The 17,663-nt window shown below is 57.3% G+C and overlaps 3 protein-coding genes across 3 annotated transcripts in view; all 3 read left to right on the plus strand.

Moving 5' to 3' along the window:
* Positions 1-3,140: 3,140 nt before the first annotated feature.
* LOC126647745 (T-cell surface glycoprotein CD1b-3-like) lies at positions 3,141-4,993 on the plus strand. The gene is made up of 6 exons (XM_050330266.1): positions 3,141-3,219; positions 3,542-3,799; positions 3,948-4,229; positions 4,320-4,604; positions 4,710-4,806; positions 4,933-4,993. The coding sequence occupies exons 1-6, from the start codon at positions 3,141-3,143 to the stop codon at positions 4,991-4,993; spliced, it is 1,062 nt and encodes a 353-aa protein (XP_050186223.1).
* A 2,282-nt stretch (positions 4,994-7,275) lies between these two features.
* Positions 7,276-9,199, plus strand: LOC126647743 (antigen-presenting glycoprotein CD1d-like). Its single transcript, XM_050330264.1, has 6 exons — positions 7,276-7,354; positions 7,676-7,933; positions 8,095-8,376; positions 8,467-8,751; positions 8,857-8,953; positions 9,080-9,199. The coding sequence occupies exons 1-6, from the start codon at positions 7,276-7,278 to the stop codon at positions 9,138-9,140; spliced, it is 1,062 nt and encodes a 353-aa protein (XP_050186221.1). The 3' UTR covers positions 9,141-9,199.
* Positions 9,200-11,195: 1,996 nt separating this feature from the next.
* Positions 11,196-17,663, plus strand: part of LOC126647749 (T-cell surface glycoprotein CD1b-3-like) — a 7,453-nt gene continuing 985 nt past the window's right edge. Inside the window, exons 1-6 of the mRNA XM_050330277.1 lie at positions 11,196-11,268; positions 12,418-12,678; positions 13,209-13,490; positions 13,581-13,865; positions 13,987-14,083; positions 14,214-14,320. Of these exons, the coding sequence (XP_050186234.1) occupies positions 11,196-11,268; positions 12,418-12,678; positions 13,209-13,490; positions 13,581-13,865; positions 13,987-14,083; positions 14,214-14,320 (1,105 nt within the window). The remainder of the gene's footprint in view (positions 11,269-12,417; positions 12,679-13,208; positions 13,491-13,580; positions 13,866-13,986; positions 14,084-14,213; positions 14,321-17,663) is intronic.

Raw genomic sequence — 17,663 nt, forward strand, 5'->3', positions numbered from 1 at the left:
AAGCCTCGTCCCTTCAGAGTCATAAATTTTCAACAAGACTCTGCCTCATTTCAGTCCCTCTCATGAAGTCTCAGTTCTCTGGTATATCCACAACTTCCTTTGTGAGTTGCATGAGGGTCTCCTCACCCCAACAATCTTCTACAGCTGGCAGAGATTACTTTTCAGTCTTTTCCCTGCTGAAGGGAAAGAGCGAAAGGGGGAGAAGCAGGGCCCCCTTCGCATTTCTCTCTCCTCTGGCTGCCAGCTTTGACCTTGGAAGTCCCTTATCCCTCTGCCAGAATTCTTCTCCCACAGTTTCTGTCCAAGTAGTCAGTTTTCTAAAGTTTTTTTCTCTTCACTCTCTTACAAGAGAAGGGGGGCTTCAGTGCTACACTTGCCCCCAGCCCAGGGCCGGGGGAGGAGGGGGCCTTGGTCCCCCTTGGGGCCTGCCGCCGCCTCTCCTACATGGCTGCTTAATTTCAACTACGCCACAAGCCTTCTCTTCCATTTTCTTAAATATGTAATTAGCAAAGGCGTTACTGAGAGTTTTAATTGGCCTCTTGTCCGGAAATCCACCTGGACAGAAACATTCTGAGCCCAGGGGCTGGTCGGCTGGGCAAAACCACGACACTCACTCACCTGAATTTGCTAAGCAGACACAGATGCAGGGCTGAGACCTCCTCACTTGTTACACCTCTTGTGGCACTGCCTTATGCACCCACTGAGGCTCTAGGGCCCTGTCCCAGGTTGGACTTGGCTCCCAGCCAAGTGCCAGGACCCCAGGGACAAAACCTTCCCCCTCCCTCTCGCTCTCTTCCAGCTGACCGAAAAGATCACGAAAAAGAAAATCAAAAGAACCCAAACCCAACTGTATTTTAAGTGGAAGATTTATATATATAAAGAAAATTATATACAGGGAACCCCCAAAAAGGGAAAAGGGAAGAGAAAGGGAAAAGGGAAAAAGGGATAAAAATGGATACAAAGCAAAATATTTCCCTCGAGAGACAGCAAGCCACACCAAAACACCGCTGGCACTCTCTGCCTCTCAAGGCCAACCAGATGCACCAGGCCTCACTCCCTTGCCCGGGCAGAGCGACAGCAAAGCTACGTTCGCCTTCGGTCCGCCAGAAAAAGAGAGCGAGAGCTTCCTCTCTCTTATTTATGCTCTTTCTTACGTAAAAATGGTATGGAATACTGGGAACATGGCCTTGGTTCCTTGGTTACAACCTGGTCACCAAGGAAGGCCAAGACTCAAAACAACTACAGGCCCCTAAGTGCCCAGTGGCAATTTATCCCACTTCTGGTACAATAACACTTTTATCAGCAGGTGGAAAGCTGAATCCTTCTACTTTCATTTTCTAGATTGTGTCTTTTTTTCTTAAAAACTGTCTTTCTTAACCATATTCCAGAAATATTTGTTCTGAGACTGAACTGTTCCACCTGAACTAACAGAACCTGGCCACAAATGGCTTTACAAAGCACTGAGTAACACTGAAACTCTGGTGTAATATGTGGGAGCTGCAGATGTGTAAAATAAAATCAAAAGACAACATTCATATTTTCACTAAGATCACCTGCCTTTCCCCAGGAGCTGGGTGGGCTTGGGGCAGGTTTTGATCAGCTGCAAATGGAAGCTGGAGCACCATGCAATTATTGGCACCAATTGTAGGCAACACCAGGGCAAGGGGGAAGAAAAAGTGCAGGTGTGCCTGTGCACACATGAACATGTTCTTACCTGTGGCAGGGAAATGAGGAACTGTGCACATGGGGGTGAAGTGCCCCCAAGGCTTCTAATAAAGGAGGAAAAGAAGCCCCTGTCCCATTGAGACAGCGCAGGTCAGACAGACACAGGAAGGTGTTTAGTTCATGCTCCCAATCAACTTGAACACGCAGCTTCCAAAGCTTTGATTCCACTGCAAAATTTCCCAAGATCAGTCTGGCAGCCACCTGTGAGCCAGAAAATCCCTGCTGAACACTCCCCTCTGGGCCCAGCACTGCTGGCTCCAAAGGATCTTTGTGGTGGCAGAGCTGAACATCCCCTGGGTGACGCTGCTGGGGAAGGTGGTGCCATTTCTGGGCCTGCCAGGCCACCACAGCATCCCTACTTCTCTCTGGGACAGCTCCATAGAAGGGAAGGGGGTTGGTGTCCTTGTGTCCCCACGACTGACTCAGTGTCACAAGGGGCTGGACCTCAGCCTGCAGCAGCACCACATGGGCCTTCCCCGTGTCCCCAGAGCTGGAGACACCAAAAATGGAGACATGGAGCAGTGACACCTGGATCCAGTTGTGCTTGGAGGGGTCACACACCAGGGTGGGCACACACCTCTGCTCTGGTTGTGTTTGGTTGTTATCAGGGCAGCTCATCTCAGACTTCCCCTCAAATGTGGTTTCAGCTCTGCCTTCGCCCTCAACTTGGGCTCCCTCCAGGAAATGGGAACAGAAACTGCAGGTGAGGGAGCAGCAGTGGATCAGGGACACGGGGGGGTGAGACTGGCTCTGGTCACCCCAATATCCCTCCAGCACCAGACACTGGTGCCAGTGGGGCCAGAGCAGGGGAACGACTCCAACCATTCCTGTTCCCATGCACAGGGGACTCTTCAGCAGGGGGACAGGGTTCCCTACCAAAGCTGGGGCACAGAGAGCCCAGAATGAAGCCATGAGGTGGGAAGGGGTTTTACTTGCCCTGAGGGAAAGGCAGCCCCGTTGGTGTGAACCCAGCTGGCAGTGCAGAGTGGATGGTGGTGTCTGTTCTGGGCAGGGCGACACATGCCAGGCACAACTGGCAGTCCAGGCTACGGCATCAGGGCAGTGGATGCAGCCCCTGAAAAGAGGGCTCAGTTCACCCACACCACCCTAATTGTCCAGCTGCTGCCTTGGCCCTAAGGGATCACCCCTGCGTGCAGTGGGCTGACCTTGCTCACAAGCAAATTCCCCCAACACTCACAGTCATACCCAGGCTGCCCCAGCCCACCCCAAGGGGGAACTTCAGAGCCCTCCCCTAAACCTCAGGGCCAGCCCCATTGGCTCCCAGGGCCATGAGCACCAGCACAGCTGCCCAGGCAGAGCCAGCCTGAGACATCTCCAGCCTCATCTCACACAGCCTCGTCCTGCTGCTGCTGCTGCACCCACTGCTGCACACTCTGGGCCTCACTGCTGGCACCATGCAGCCCCCTCGCTGCTGCTGCCTCCTCCTCCTGCTCTACCTCTTCCTCCTCTCTGGCACATGGGCAACTCTGGAGGGTAAGTGGGAGCCTTGGCTCATCCACAGCTGCTCCCATGGCCCCGTGGGACCCCCTGGGCAAGAGGCTTCCTGCTCCCCATCCACTTTTGGCTCTTGCTTCCTCACCCCTCCTCGTTCCCTGGTCCACACCTCCTCCTCGGCAGGGATGCAGCCACCTGAGGTGGGTGCAGGGTGTGGGAACCGGGGCTGCCAAGGCTGTAGGGGCCTAGGGGGGCCCACAGATCACTGCAACCTCCAGGACCTGCCTGTCAGCCCTTCAAATTTTTCCTGGCCCTCTCCTCCCACTCCCATCTTCTCCCTGCCAACCCCTGTCTCATGTAGGGACCGTCACTCTCCGGCTGCTCCACACCTCCACCTTCCAAAACACCTCCTTTGTGGAGACAGAGGGGCTGGCCCTGCTGGAAGACATCGAACTTGGTTCTCTTGATAAGCACACCTGGTCCATCCACTTCCACCAGCCCTGGGTGCATCCAGCCCTAACCCGCAAGGACTGGGACACCATTGACAACATGTTCAGGATCTATTTGTTGAGGTTCAGCCACCTGATCAATGAAGGGGCCATGCAGAAGGATGTGCCCTGTGAGTATCCAGTCTTCACTGCCTCCTCTCTCTGAACAGCAGCTGGGTACTGGGGAAGGATCTGGCAAGTGCTGGACACTGATCATGTCCACAGCAAGGCAATCCCAGCCCCTCATGCAACCTCTCTCTCTCTTCTCTGCCCCTCCAGACCCCTTTGTGGCTCAGAGCATGATAGGCTGTGAGCTCTACCCCAACAGGACCTCTCGGACCTTTGTCTATGTGGGCTACAACGGGCAGGATTTCCTCAGCTTTGACACAGACAATGTAACCTGGACCCTCTCCCAGAACACTGACCTGTCCCGGTACGTCCTTGCCTACCTCAAGAACCACATAGCTTTCAGTGGGCGGGTGGACGTCCTCTTCAGTGATACCTGCATCAATGCCATGGAGAAGTTACTGACTTATGGGAGGGCAGCTCTGGAGAGACAAGGTGAGACCACCCTGACCCTGCCACGGCCACCCCAAAGCCCTGGGGCCAAGCCCTGCCCAACCAGGCCTTCCCTTTGCTCCCATCCCCCAGAGCTGCCCGTGGTCACGGTCTTTGCCCGCACGCCCAGCCCACAGCAGCTGCTGCTGGTCTGCCATGTCACCGCCTTCTACCCCCGGCCCATCAGCGTGGCCTGGCTCAGGGATGGCCAGGAGGTGCCTCCGGGCCCGCAGCTCAGCACCGGCCCCGTCCTGCCCAACGCTGACCTCACCTACCAGCTCCGCAGCGTCCTGGCCGTGGCCCCCCAGGACGGGCACAGCTACGCCTGCCGCGTGCGCCACCGCAGCCTGGGCACCCGCAGCCTCCTCGTCCCCTGGGGTAGGTGCCACCCGCGGGGACGGCATGGGGCGCCCGAGCCGCCCCGCCCTGGGGCACGGAGCAAAGCCCGCCAAGGCCGTGCCAGCCCCTCCTTCTATTCCGCAGGGAACTCGCAGCTGCTGCTCATCACAGCGCTCCTGGCCGGGCTGCTGGGAGCCGCGGCCGTAGCTGCCCTGCTGCTGCTTGCCGTGTGGAGACGCAGGTGAGTCCCCTTCTGCCCCACACAGCGGCAGTGGGACACGAGGGCAGGGGATGCCCCAGGGCATTTCTGCACCCCCACAACGTCTCTGCCCTGGAGCATCCCTGAGCTCTCCCCCTCTGCTTTCAGAAAGCACCAGCGGGTGGAGGAATCAGAGTCCAGGAACTCCACCCTGAGCAAAGAAGCTTAGCCCAGAAGGAGCCAACTGTCCCCGTTCCCTCCCATCACCCATCAACCAACAGGGACAAGAACTACCCTTTTCTGCTTCAGGATTACAAGGCTAACTCGACTCAGAGATGCAGGGGAGAAACCTGGCTGGCTCCTCACTCACCTGCATTTGCTAAGCAGACACAGATGCAGGGCTGAGACCTCCTCACTTGTTACACCTCTTGTGGCACTGCCTTATGCACCCACTGAGGCTCTAGGGCCCCTAAGTGCCCAGTGGCAATTTCTCCCTCTTCTGGTACAATAACACATTTATCAGCAGGTGGAAAGCAGAATCCTTCTACTTTCACTTCCTAGACTGGTTTTTTTTCTTAAAACTGCCTTTATTAATCATATTCCAGAAATATTTGTTCTGAGACTCAACTGTTCCACATGAACTAACAGAACCTGGCCACAAATGGCTTTACAAAGCCCTGAGTAACACTGAAACTCTGGTGTAATATGTGGGAGCTGCAGATGTGTATAATAAAATCAAAAGACAACATTCATATTTTCACTAAGATCACCTGCCTTTCCCCAGGAGCTGGGTGGGCTTGGGGCAGGTTTTGATCAGCTGCAAATGGAAGCTGGAGCACCACGGAATTATCTGCACCAATTGAAGGTAACACCAAGGCAAGGGGGAAGAAAAAGTGCAGGTGTGCCTGTGCACACATGAACATGTTCTTACCTATGGCAGGGAAATGAGGAACTGTGCACATGGGGGTGAAGTGCCCCCAAGGCTTCTAATAAAGGAGGAAAAGGAAGCCCCTGTCCCACTGAAGACAGCGCAATTCAGACAGACACAGGAAGGTGTTTAGTTCATGCTCCCAATCAACTTGAACACGCAGCTTCCAAAGCTTTGATTGCACTGCAAAATTTCCCAAGATCAGTCTGGCAGCCACCTGTGAGCCAGAAAATCCCTGCTGAACACTCCCCTCTGGGCCCAGCACTGCTGGCTCCAAAGGATCTTTGTGGTGGCAGAGCTGGAACTCCCCTGGGTGACGCTGCTGGGGAAGGTGGTGCCATTTCTGGGCCTGCCAGGCCACCACAGCATCCCTACTTCTCTCTGGGACAGCTCCATAGAAGGGAAGGGGGTTGGTGTCCTTGTGTCCCCACGACTGACTCAGTGTCACAAGGGGCTGGACCTCAGCCTGCAGCAGCACCACATGGGCCTTCCCCGTGTCCCCACAGCTGGAGACACCAAAAATGGAGACATGGAGCAGTGACACCTGGATCCAGTTGTGCTTGGAGGGGTCACACACCAGGGTGGGCACACACCTCTGCTCTGGTTGTGTTTGGTTGTTATCAGGGCACCCCATCTCAGACTTCCCCTCAAATGTGGTTTCAGCTCTGCCTTTGCCCTCAACTTGGGCTCCCTCCAGGAAATGGGAACAGAAACTGCAGGTGAGGGAGCAGCAGTGGATCAGGGACACGGGGGGTGAGACTGGCTCTGGTCACCCCAATATCCCTCCAGCACCAGACACTGGTGCCAGTGGGGCCAGAGCAGGGGAATGGCTCCCACCGTTCCTGTTCCCGTGCACAGGGGACTCTTCAGCAGGGGGACAGGGATCCCTACCAAAGCTGGTACAAAGGAAAGGGAAGTGCCAGGCTGCAGGCCTGCTCTTCTCCTGCAGGTTTGCCACATCACCAGCTTCTGTAGCCACAGCCCATCAGTGAGGCCTGGCTGTGGTGTGGCTGGCAGGTGACAAAGAGGCATGGGATGGGCACACAGCCTTGGGGCACAGAGAGCCCAGAATGAAGCCATGAGGTGGGAAGGGGCTTCGCCTGCCCTGAGGGAAAGGCAGCCCCGTTGGTGTGAACCCAGCTGGCAGTGCAGAGTGGATGGTGGTGTCTGTTCTGGGCAGGGCGACACATGCCAGGCACAACTGGCAGTCCAGGCTACGGCATCAGGGCAGTGGATGCAGCCCCTGAAAAGAGGGCTCAGTTCACCCACACCACCCTAATTGTCCAGCTGCTGCCTTGGCCCTAAGGGATCACCCCTGCGTGCAGTGGGCTGACCTTGCTCACAAGCAAATTCCCCCAACACTCACAGTCATACCCAGGCTGCCCCAGCCCACCCCAAGGGGGAACTTCAGAGCCCTCCCCTAAACCTCAGGGCCAGCCCCATTGGCTGCCAGAGCCATGAGCACAAGCACAGCTGCCCAGGCAGAGCCAGCCTGAGACATCTCCAGCCTCACCTCACACAGCCTCATCCTGCTGCTGCTGCTGCACCCACTGCTGCACACTCTGGGCCTCACTGCTGGCACCATGCAGCCCCCTCGCTGCTGCTGCCTCCTCCTCCTGCTCTACCTCTTCCTCCTCTCAGGCACATGGGCAACTCTGGAGGGTAAGTGGGAGCCTTGGCTCATCCACAGCTGCTCCCATGGCCCCGTGGGACCCCCTGGGCAAGAGGCTTCCTGCTCCCCATCCACTTTTGGCTTTTGCTTCCTTACCCTTCCTCATCCCTGGCTCCACACCTCCTCCTCGGCAGGGATGCAGCCACCGGGGGTTGGTGCAGGGGGTGGGAACCGGGGCTGCCAAGGCTGTAGGAGCCTAGGGGGGCCCACAGATCATTGCAACCTCAAGGACCTGCCTGTCAGCCCCTCCACTTTCCCTGGCCCTCTCCTCCCACTCCCATCTCGTCCCTGCCAACCCCTGTCTCATGTAGGGACCTTCACTGTCCAGCTGCTCCAGACCTCCACCTTCCAAAACACCTCCTTTGTGGAGACAGAGGGGCTGGCCCTGCTGGAAGACATCGAAATTGCTACTCTTGATAAGCACACCAGGTCCATCCACTTCCACCAGCCCTGGGTGCATCCAGCCCTACCCCACATGGACTGGGACAACATTGAGAACATGCTCAGGATCTATTTGCTGAAGATCAGCCACTTGATCAATGAAGGGGCCATGGAGAAGGATGTGCCTTGTGAGTATCCAGTCTTCACTGCCTCCCGTTTCTGAACAGCAGCTGGGTACTGGGGACGGATCTGGCAAGTGCTGGTACTGTGCAGAGGACTCTGATCATGTCCACAGCAAGGCAATCCCAGCCCCTCATGCAACCTCTCTCTCTCTTCTCTGCCCCTCCAGACCCCTTTGTGATTCAGTGCAGGGCAGGCTGTGAGCTCTACCCCAACAGGACCTCTCGGACCTTCGCCTATGTGGGCTACAACGGGCAGGATTTCCTCATCTTTGACTCAGACAATGATACCTGGACCCTCTCCCAGGACACCGACCTGTCCCGGTACTTCCTCGCCTACCTCAAGAACCACACAGCTTTCAGTGAGCGGGTCGAGGTCCTCTTCAACAATACCTGTGTCGATGCCATGGAGAGGTTTCTGACCTACGGGAGGGCAGCTCTGGAGAGACAAGGTGAGACCACCCTGACCCTGTCACGGCCACCCCAAAGCCCTGGGGCCAAGCCCTGCCCAACCAGGACTTCCCTTTGCTCCCATCCCCCAGAGCTGCCCGTGGTCACGGTCTTTGCCCGCACGCCCAGCCCACAGCAGCTGCTGCTGGTCTGCCATGTCACCGCCTTCTACCCCCGGCCCATCAGCGTGGCCTGGCTCAGGGATGGCCAGGAGGTGCCTCCGGGCCCGCAGCTCAGCACCGGCCCCGTCCTGCCCAACGCTGACCTCACCTACCAGCTCCGCAGCGTCCTGGCCGTGGCCCCCCAGGACGGGCACAGCTACGCCTGCCGCGTGCGCCACCGCAGCCTGGGCACCCGCAGCCTCCTCGTCCCCTGGGGTAGGTGCCACCCGCGGGGACGGCATGGGGCGCCCGAGCCGCCCCGCCCTGGGGCACGGAGCAAAGCCCGCCAAGGCCGTGCCAGCCCCTCCTTCTATTCCGCAGGGAACTCGCAGCTGCTGCTCATCACAGCGCTCCTGGCCGGGCTGCTGGGAGCCGCGGCCGTAGCTGCCCTGCTGCTGCTTGCCGTGTGGAGACGCAGGTGAGTCCCCTTCTGCCCCACACAGCGGCAGTGGGACACGAGGGCAGGGGATGCCCCAGGGCATTTCTGCACCCCCACAACGTCTCTGCCCTGGAGCATCCCTGAGCTCTCCCCCTCTGCTTTCAGAAAGCACCAGCGGGTGGAGGAATCAGAGTCCAGGAACTCCACCCTGAGCAAAGAAGCTTAGCCCAGAAGGAGCCAACTGTCCCCGTTCCCTCCCATCACCCGTCAACCCACAGGGACAAGAACTACCCTTTTCTGATTCAGGATTACAAGACTAACTCGACTCAGAGATGCAGGGGAGAAACCTGGGTGGCTCCTCACTCACCTGCATTTGCTAAGCAGACACAGATGCAGGGCTGAGACCTCCTCACTTGTTACACCTCTTGTGGCACTGCCTTATGCACGCACTGAGGCTCTAGGGCCCCTAAGTGCCCAGTGGCAATTTCTCCCTCTTCTGGTATAATAACACTTTTATCAGTAGGTGGAAAGCTGAATCCTTCTACTTTCATTTTCTAGATTGTTTTCTTTTTCTTAAAAATGTCTTTATTAACCATATTCCAGAAATATTTCTTCTGAGACTCTACAATTCTGCATGGACTAACAGAACCTATGGCTTTACAAAGCACTGAGTACCACTGAAACTCTGGTGTAATATGTGGGAGCTGCAGATGTGTATAATAAAATCAAAAGACAACATTCATATTTTCACTAAGATCACCTGCCTTTCCCCAGGAGCTGGGTGGGCTTGGGGCAGGTTTTGATCAGCTGCAAATGGAAGCTGGAGCACCACGGAATTATTGGCACCAATTGAAGGCAACACCAGGGCAAGGGGGAAGAAAAAGTGCAGGTGTGCCTGTGCACACATGAACATGTTCTTACCTATGGCAGGGAAATGAGGAACTGTGCACATGGGGGTGAAGTGCCCCCAAGGCTTCTAATAAAGGAGGAAAAGGAAGCCCCTGTCCCATTGAGACAGCGCAGGTCAGACAGACACAGGAAGGTGTTTAGTTCATGCTCCCAATCAACTTGAACACGCAGCTTCCAAAGCTTTGGTTCCACTGCAAAATTTCCCAAGATCAGTCTGGCAGCCACCTGTGAGCCAGAAAATCCCTGCTGAACACTCCCCTCTGGGCCCAGCACTGCTGGCTCCAAAGGATCTTTGTGGTGGCAGAGCTGGAACTCCCCTGGGTGACGGTGCTGGGGAAGGTGGTGCCATTTCTGGGCCTGCCAGGCCACCACAGCATCCCTACTTCTCTCTGGGACAGCTCCATGGAAGGGAAGGTGGTTGGTGTTTGGCCACACTGAGGTGCACCCCTCAGATCACTGCTCAGCTGTGGTTTCAGTTCTGCCTTCACTCCCAAGGTGAGCACCACCCAGGAAAGGGGAAGAGAAACTACGTGTTGAGGGGAGGAGCGGGGGAGGAGCAGTGAATCAGGGACACTGTGGGGGTGAGGCTGGCTCACCACTGTCCCTGCATTGTACCACTGGACTCTGGTGCACAGGGGACAGAGCAGAGGAATGGTTCCCGCCATTCCTGTTCCCATGCACAGGGGGCTCTTGGGGAGTGGAAGAGGATTCTGCACCAGTTAGTAGAAAGGAAAGGGCAGTGCCAGACCCACCCCTGGGCCCTCTCCTGGGGGCATTTAGGGCGGAGTTGGTGCTCCCCAGCAGTGTCCCACAGACTGGGGCTAGTCAGGAACTGTTTGTCACCTCCTCCCTGGGAGCCTCATTCCCAGGGTTAGGCAGGTGGTGAAGGAGCAGACTGAGCTGGAGGTGCTGGAGAAGGGGGGACACAAAGCATCCCTTCTTGCCATGTGGGGGCTGGGAGGACAGCAACCATCTTTCTCCAGTCAGGGCTGGAATCCAAAAGCCATCGTCGCCTCCATTGGAGCTGATGCACCCCACCAGAACTGGGACAGGACAAGGTACCATCGGCAGGGAGGGGGAGCCACGGGGGCCCTTGAACATCTGCTTTCTGCTGGCCATGTTTCCTGGGACTCTCTTTCTTCCTGGCTGGGCTTTCCCCAGCCTGTCACAGCACTTCATGCTCAAGACCTTATTTCAGCTCTCGTCCCTCCCACACATCCCCAGCCCTAACCCCGGCAGGCTCGCTCCGGTCCCATTGGTGGGGAGCTGCCGCAGTGACTGCTGGGCTGGGCTGAGCTGAACCGTGGGACCCCAAAGTTCTTCTTCCTCCTGCACTCACTGCTGCTGCTCCTTCAGCCCTGCTGCACACACCATGCAGCCCTCTCACCTCCTCCTCTTCCTCTTTCTTCCCCTCCTCCTTCCCGGGATGTGGGCAGACCCAGAGGGTAAGTGGGAGCCCTGGCTCACCCAAACCGCTCTCACCCCCACTGTCAGAAGACCCTACAGGTTCCTCAGGGGACGCCACTGGCCCTGCATGGGGGGGATGATCCCCAGCATCAAAGGGCCGACCCCCACCACGCAGCACCCAAAGGTGCTTTGTCCCTGCCCACCCTCTCTGTTCTTGCCCCCAGCTCAGGACTTCTACCCCACTGGCTTGACACGGGGCCTTGGGCACACAAGCAGAAGAGAGAGCAGTGTCCCCACACAGGCTTTGGGTGTTGAGGTTCCCCACAATGTCTTTGCCCTGCAAGGAGCCCATGGGTGCCAAGGGGGAATCAGCCCCACATGCTGCTGTGGGCCCCTTCCAGCAGCCCCTTGTTTTTTGGGGAGCTGCACCTGCAAGAGGGTGTTTCAGGCACTGCTGCTGCACAGAGCATTTTACCACAAACAACCCTGTGAGACCTTGTGCTTCTGAGGTGGGCAGCATCGCACATGGGAAGGCAGGATTGATCTCTGAGATGGGCTGTGCTGCTCTCCTGGCCCTGTCAAGGGAACCCCAAACCTGGATAAAATGCCCTTTTCCATCCTCCATGTCCTCTGCACCGGGTACAGGTCTCTGGCAGATACAGGTCCTGGCACAGGTGTTCTCCTGGGGGGAGCATCACCCCAAACACGCAGCAAGGTGCCCCCTCATCTGCTCTACACAGTCAGACAGCAGCACTAGGCAGGAGGGAGGGGAGGAGACAAAATACCTGAAATCCTGTACAGGAAAGAAACAATTCACTGAAAGTAAAAAAGAGAAGGAAAAGGAGCAGCAAAGGCAGAGGAAGTTCAGCTACCCTGAGCAGGCTGAAGAGCACTACAGAACGGTTTGGGGTGGGAGGGACCTTTAAAGACCATCCAGTCCAACCACCCCTGCCACGGGCAGGGACATCTTCCATTAGATCAGGTTGCTCAGAGCACCGTCCAACCTGGCCTTGAGTGTTTCCAGGGATGGGGCAGCCATCCCATCTCTGGGCAATCTGTGTCAGCATCTCACCTGCCTCACAGTAAAAAATGTCTTCCTTTTATCCAGTCTGAATCTCCTGTTTCCCCTCTAGCCCCTCCCCTCATCTCCTTCCTACACCCCTTCTCATCCCCATCCTCCTTCCCAGCAGAGCCACAGGTTCTCCAGTACTTCCTGACCGGCCTCTTTGCTGACGTGAGCTCTGCTGAGCTGTCAGCGATGGCAGTCCTGGGGGATGTGCCCATCTTTGCACTGGATCCTGCCAACTGGAGCGTCCACTTCCACTGGCCCTGGGTCAGCCAGGCTGCGGCCGAGGGTGACACCAAGAAGCTGATGTCCCAGCGTCAAATCGCTCTGCGCAGCCTGATCCGATACGTGCATGGCAAAGCCCGGCAGACAGAAATGGACTGTGAGTACGGGAACAACCCCAGTCAGAGCCCTGGCACCTCTCCCCAGGTTCAGGCTGTGTCCTCCTCCACCAGGGTGGCATCTGTGGGGTTTTCATAGGGTGCAACAGCTCCTGAAAGTGTAACACTGCAGCTGCTGGGGTATATGGCTCGCAGGACTGGGGAAGGCAGCAGACCTGAAACCCCTTGGGGCTTCTGCCATCTGGCACAGGGAACCCCTCTGTGCACCAGGGAGCTGTCACAAAATTTACTGGGGCTGCAGGACTCGCACAGCAAAGATCACGAAAGAGAAAACTGGGAGTAAATATTTTAGGGGACAGTATTCTTTTTAAACAAGCACCCCCACACTAACTGGCCTGGTATCTACTCCATCCTTCCAAGGGGCCTGTGAGCTTGCAGGGTGTCTGGAGTTTCCCAAAGCATGCTCCCGTGCCCTGCTACCTCTTGCACCCTGCTGCCCATCGCACCCTTCCACGTGCCACCCATGTGCCACACGCTCATGGGACCTCTCCGCTGGCTTTGTCCTTGGCAGACCCTCTGGTGGTCCAGATCCGTGCGGGCTGTGAGCTGTACCCCAACACGACAAGCTGGGGCTTCCTGCACACTGGGGAGGGTGGCAAAGACCTCGTAGATTTTGAGGTGGATGAACAGCGTTGGAAGATGAGGCAGCCATCCCAGCTGGCACAGCAGGTCACCACGGACCTAAACAAAGAGAAGTCCATCAAGATGCTCCTGGAGTACCTCCTGTCCTTCATCTGCCAGAGCCAAATCCATGCCCTAAACAAGTATGGGAAGGCCACTCTGGAGAGACAAGGTGAGACCACCCTGACCCTGCCACGGCCACCCCAAAGCCCTGGGGCCAAGCCCTGCCCAACCAGGACTTCCCTTTGCTCCCATCCCCCAGAGCTGCCCGTGGTCACGGTCTTTGCCCGCACGCCCAGCCCACAGCAGCTGCTGCTGGTCTGCCATGTCACCGCCTTCTACCCCCGGCCCATCAGCGTGGCCTGGCTCAGGGATGGCCAGGAGGTGCCTCCGGGCCCGCAGCTCAGCACCGGCCCCGTCCTGCCCAACGCTGACCTCACCTACCAGCTCCGCAGCGTCCTGGCCGTGGCCCCCCAGGACGGGCACAGCTACGCCTGCCGCGTGCGCCACCGCAGCCTGGGCACCCGCAGCCTCCTCGTCCCCTGGGGTAGGTGCCACCCGCGGGGACAGGGCGCGGGGTGCAGGCAGCAGCCCCTGGCCCTGTGAGGGGCAGCTCCTGACTGGCACTGCCACCCTCACACGGTCTCCCTTTTCTCCCCCCATCCCAGACAATCACAGCACAGCTCCAACCGTCAGCATCACCATCGCAGTACTGCTTCTGGGGTGCACAGCCTCTGCCGCAGGGTTTTGGTGCTGGAAGCGCAGGTGAGCTCTCCCCCCCATCGCCTGCTCTAAGATTTACAGGCAGGTGGGTCAGGCCAGGGGCTGCAGCAGTGACAGCTCTGCAGGGTGAACTCCCTGGCTCTCAGTGCAGCTCACGGCATCCCCCTTGCAGGAAAGGTAATGAGGCTACATGGGAGACCCGGGAATATCAACAGCTGAGGCCTGGTTGCCCACCCAGCAACAACCACTCGCTCTTCCTGCTCATTTCATGTCCCACCTGTCAGCACCGACATTGTTTTGTTCTGGAAAACCATGCCATTAAACAGCTACAAACTCCCCCTGATGCATGGGGCTCCTGTGCCTCTCACCCTCCTTTACTCTCAGGAGTTTTTCCCAGGAAACCCCTCAGCACACTGCAGAGACTGCACAAGGCATCCAGGGAGACTCTCCCTTCGCCTGGAGCTGGTCTAGTTGGTGTCCCCCTGGCGTGTCAGAAGGAGCCCAGGCAGGTGCCTGGAGGATAGTGGGTCATGTTCTGATGGCAGCTCCAGCCACGGCCTCCTGCTCACCCACAGCCCCTCTCCCTCCTTTCTCCTCGAGGCAGCTCCAAGGTGGCGTGGCCACCGCGGTGCTGCTGACCAGGGCTGCGCATCCCTCCCCGGGGCCATCCGGGCTGCAGGGGCAAGGGGAGGTTTCCTCCTCGCCCGGCTGCACCAGCCCCGCGGTCCCCAGGCCACAGCGGGTGGGAGCTGCCCTTCCCCAGCCTCTCTCGCCCCTGCTCTCCTGCGGGAGCTGGGAGCTGACAGCTCGGGATGCCCCGGAGCCACATTCCCGGAGTCAGGACGGTGGATGCAGCCCATGGCCAGGCAGCACACCCGTCTGCACTGGGAGGTAAAAAAGGAGGGGTCTGGTCTCCTGTACAACTCGTGTGTTCTTCTGGGAGGAAAAAAGTCACCCGTGAAGGGAACTTCATGAAACTGGATACTCAAACTTCCCCAGTTACAGAGGTTCTTCAAACGTGCAGTTGCATACAGGTGTCCTCTCGTATCCTTTCCATCCTGGCTTACTTTAATCACAACCCTGCCAAAATGAAAGTCCCCGTGAACACACGTTAAAGGGGCGAAACCTCCTGTGACCCCTCCATGGGCAAGAGGCTCCCCCGCACCTGCTCGCTCGGGCATCCGCCCTCCCACGCCTCCGTACCCCTCTTCCCACTGTGTCCTTCCTCCATTTCCTCCCCCCTTTCCCACCCCCACATCCCTCCCTCTCCCCGCACATCCCCAGCCCTAGCCCTGGCCCTTTCCTCATCTCAAACTGCCTGTCCCCTCTTGTCCCTGCCCAGCCCTACCTGTTCCCTTGTCCCTCCCATCCATGTCCCCGTGTCCCCACCCCAGGGTCCTGCCCGAGCCATCCGCCAATGGCGACCCGCTCTGCACCTGACGTCACCTGGTGCCAGGTAGATCTTCTGCCCCGGCCCCCGCCCCGCCCGGCCGCCCCACCCCGCGCTGCCATTGGCTATCCTGCGTCTCATTCGCCAATGGAATCCGCGGTTCTCTTACGTCATCTGTCGCTGGGCAGGTTGTGGGGTGAGCGCGGCGGGGCGGGGCCTCATTCCCCGGATCTCGGGCCCCATCCAAACCCCTCCCTCTCCCTGTTCCCAAACACCCGCGCAGTGTTTCCTTCCGAAGCCCCAGGTCCTCGGATCCCGGCCCCGGCCGCCCCCAGGAGCCGGGGATGAGCCCAAGGCCTTTCCCACGCCATCCCCCACCAGGACCACCCTCCCAGGGCAGCTCCTTGCCTCAGTCCAGGCTCAGGGATGAGCTTCTGTAGGGGCCTGTGAGTCCACATGTGGCTGAGTGGATGATGAGAAGAGCAGGTCCACGGCTGTTCCTTGTAAGCCCCCTGGTGCCAGAGCTGTGCACAGGACAGGAGCAGCAGTGATGTCACTGCCAGCCGAGGAACTTCACAGTTTGGAGAACGGATGGGTGCACCCCTGGTTCCAGTCTGGCCATCTCTGCAGGTGCAGCGATGGTGCAGGGAATCCCATTTGTGACGCCAGTGTTTGTGGAAGTTTTTATTATACCTCTTAAGGTGAATAAATAGATTTGTGCTTCAGTTTAGCGAGATTTAATGAACAATGCACTGAACAAAGCCTGACTTCCTTAAGCTGTCCTACAAAGAACATCTCTGCCTTAAAGACACTTGCGTGCATGTCTCAGCACATACCATGAGGGAAAGGGTGACCAGAGCCAGTGTCACCCCCCGTGTCCCTGATCCACTGCTGCTCCCTCACCTGCAGTTTCTGTTCCCATTTCCTGGAGGGAGCCCAAGTTGAGGGCGAAGGCAGAGCTGAAACCACATTTGAGGGGAAGTCTGAGATGGGGTGCCCTGATAACAACCAAACACAACCAGAGCAGAGGTGTGTGCCCACCCTGGTGTGTGACCCCTCCAAGCACAACTGGATCCCGGTGTCACTGCTCCATGTCTCCATTTTTGGTGTCTCCAGCTCTGGGGACACGGGGAAGGCCCATGTGGTGCTGCTGCAGGCTGAGGTCCAGCCCCTTGTGACACTGAGTCAGTCCTGGGGACACAAGGACACCAACCCCCTTCCCTTCCATGGAGCTGTCCCAGAGAGAAGTAGGGATGCTGTGGTGGCCTGGCAGGCCCAGAAATGGCACCACCTTCCCCAGCAGCGTCACCCAGGGGAGTTCCAGCTCTGCCACCACAAAGATCCTTTGGAGCCAGCAGTGCTGGGCCCAGAGGGGAGTGTTCAGCAGGGATTTTCTGGCTCACAGGTGGCTGCCAGACTGATCTTGGGAAATTTTGCAGTGGAACCAAAATTGTGGAAGCTGCGTGTTCAAGTTGATTGGGAGCATGAACTAAACACCTTCCTGTGTCTGTCTGACCTGCGCTGTTTCAATGGGACAGGGGCTTCCTTTTCCTACTTTATTAGAAGCCTTGGGGGCACTTCACCCCCATGTGCACAGTTCCTCATTTCCCTGCCATAGGTAAGAACATGTTCATGTGTGCACAGGCACACCTGCACTTTTTCTTCCCTCTTGCCCTGGTGTTGCCTACAATTGGTGCAGATAATTCCGTGGTGCTCCAGCTTCCATTTGCAGCTGATCAAAACCTGCCCCAAGCCCACCCAGTTCCTGGGGAAAGGCAGGTGATCTTAGTGAAAATATGAATGTTGTCTTTTGATTTTATTATACACATCTGCAGCTCCCACATATTACACCAGAGTTTCAGTGTTACTCAGGGCTTTGTAAAGCCATTTGTGGCCAGGTTCTGTTATTTTATGTGGAACAGTTGAGTCTCAGAACAAATATTTCTGGAATATGATTAATAAAGGCAGTTTTAAGAAAAAAAACCAGTCCAGGAAGTGAAAGTAGAAGGATTCTGCTTTCCACCTGCTGATAAATGTGTTATTGTACCAGAAGTGGGAGAAATTGCCACTGGGCACTTAGGGGCCCTAGAGCCTCAGTGGGTGCATAAGGCAGTGCCACAAGAGGTGTAACAAGTGAGGAGGTCTCAGCCCTGCATCTGTGTCTGCTTAGCAAATGCAGGTGAGTGAGGAGCCACCCAGGTTTCTCCCCTGCATCTCTGAGTCGAGTTAGTC

Source organism: Myiozetetes cayanensis, unplaced genomic scaffold, assembly GCF_022539395.1.
Source record: "Myiozetetes cayanensis isolate MyiCay16 unplaced genomic scaffold, myiCay2020 scf40, whole genome shotgun sequence".
NCBI lineage: Eukaryota > Metazoa > Chordata > Aves > Passeriformes > Tyrannidae > Myiozetetes > Myiozetetes cayanensis.

Coding starts and splice junctions, on each gene's coding strand:
- LOC126647745 (XM_050330266.1), top strand. CDS start 3,141: ATGCAGCCCCCTCGCTGCTGCTGCCTCCTCCTCCTGCTCTACCTCTTC. Junction 3,800..3,947: donor CATGCAGAAGGATGTGCCCT/GTGAGTATCCAG, acceptor CTGCCCCTCCAG/ACCCCTTTGTGGCTCAGAGC. Junction 4,807..4,932: donor CTTGCCGTGTGGAGACGCAG/GTGAGTCCCCTT, acceptor CTCTGCTTTCAG/AAAGCACCAGCGGGTGGAGG.
- LOC126647743 (XM_050330264.1), top strand. CDS start 7,276: ATGCAGCCCCCTCGCTGCTGCTGCCTCCTCCTCCTGCTCTACCTCTTC. Junction 7,355..7,675: donor CACATGGGCAACTCTGGAGG/GTAAGTGGGAGC, acceptor TGTCTCATGTAG/GGACCTTCACTGTCCAGCTG. Junction 8,377..8,466: donor GGCAGCTCTGGAGAGACAAG/GTGAGACCACCC, acceptor CCCATCCCCCAG/AGCTGCCCGTGGTCACGGTC.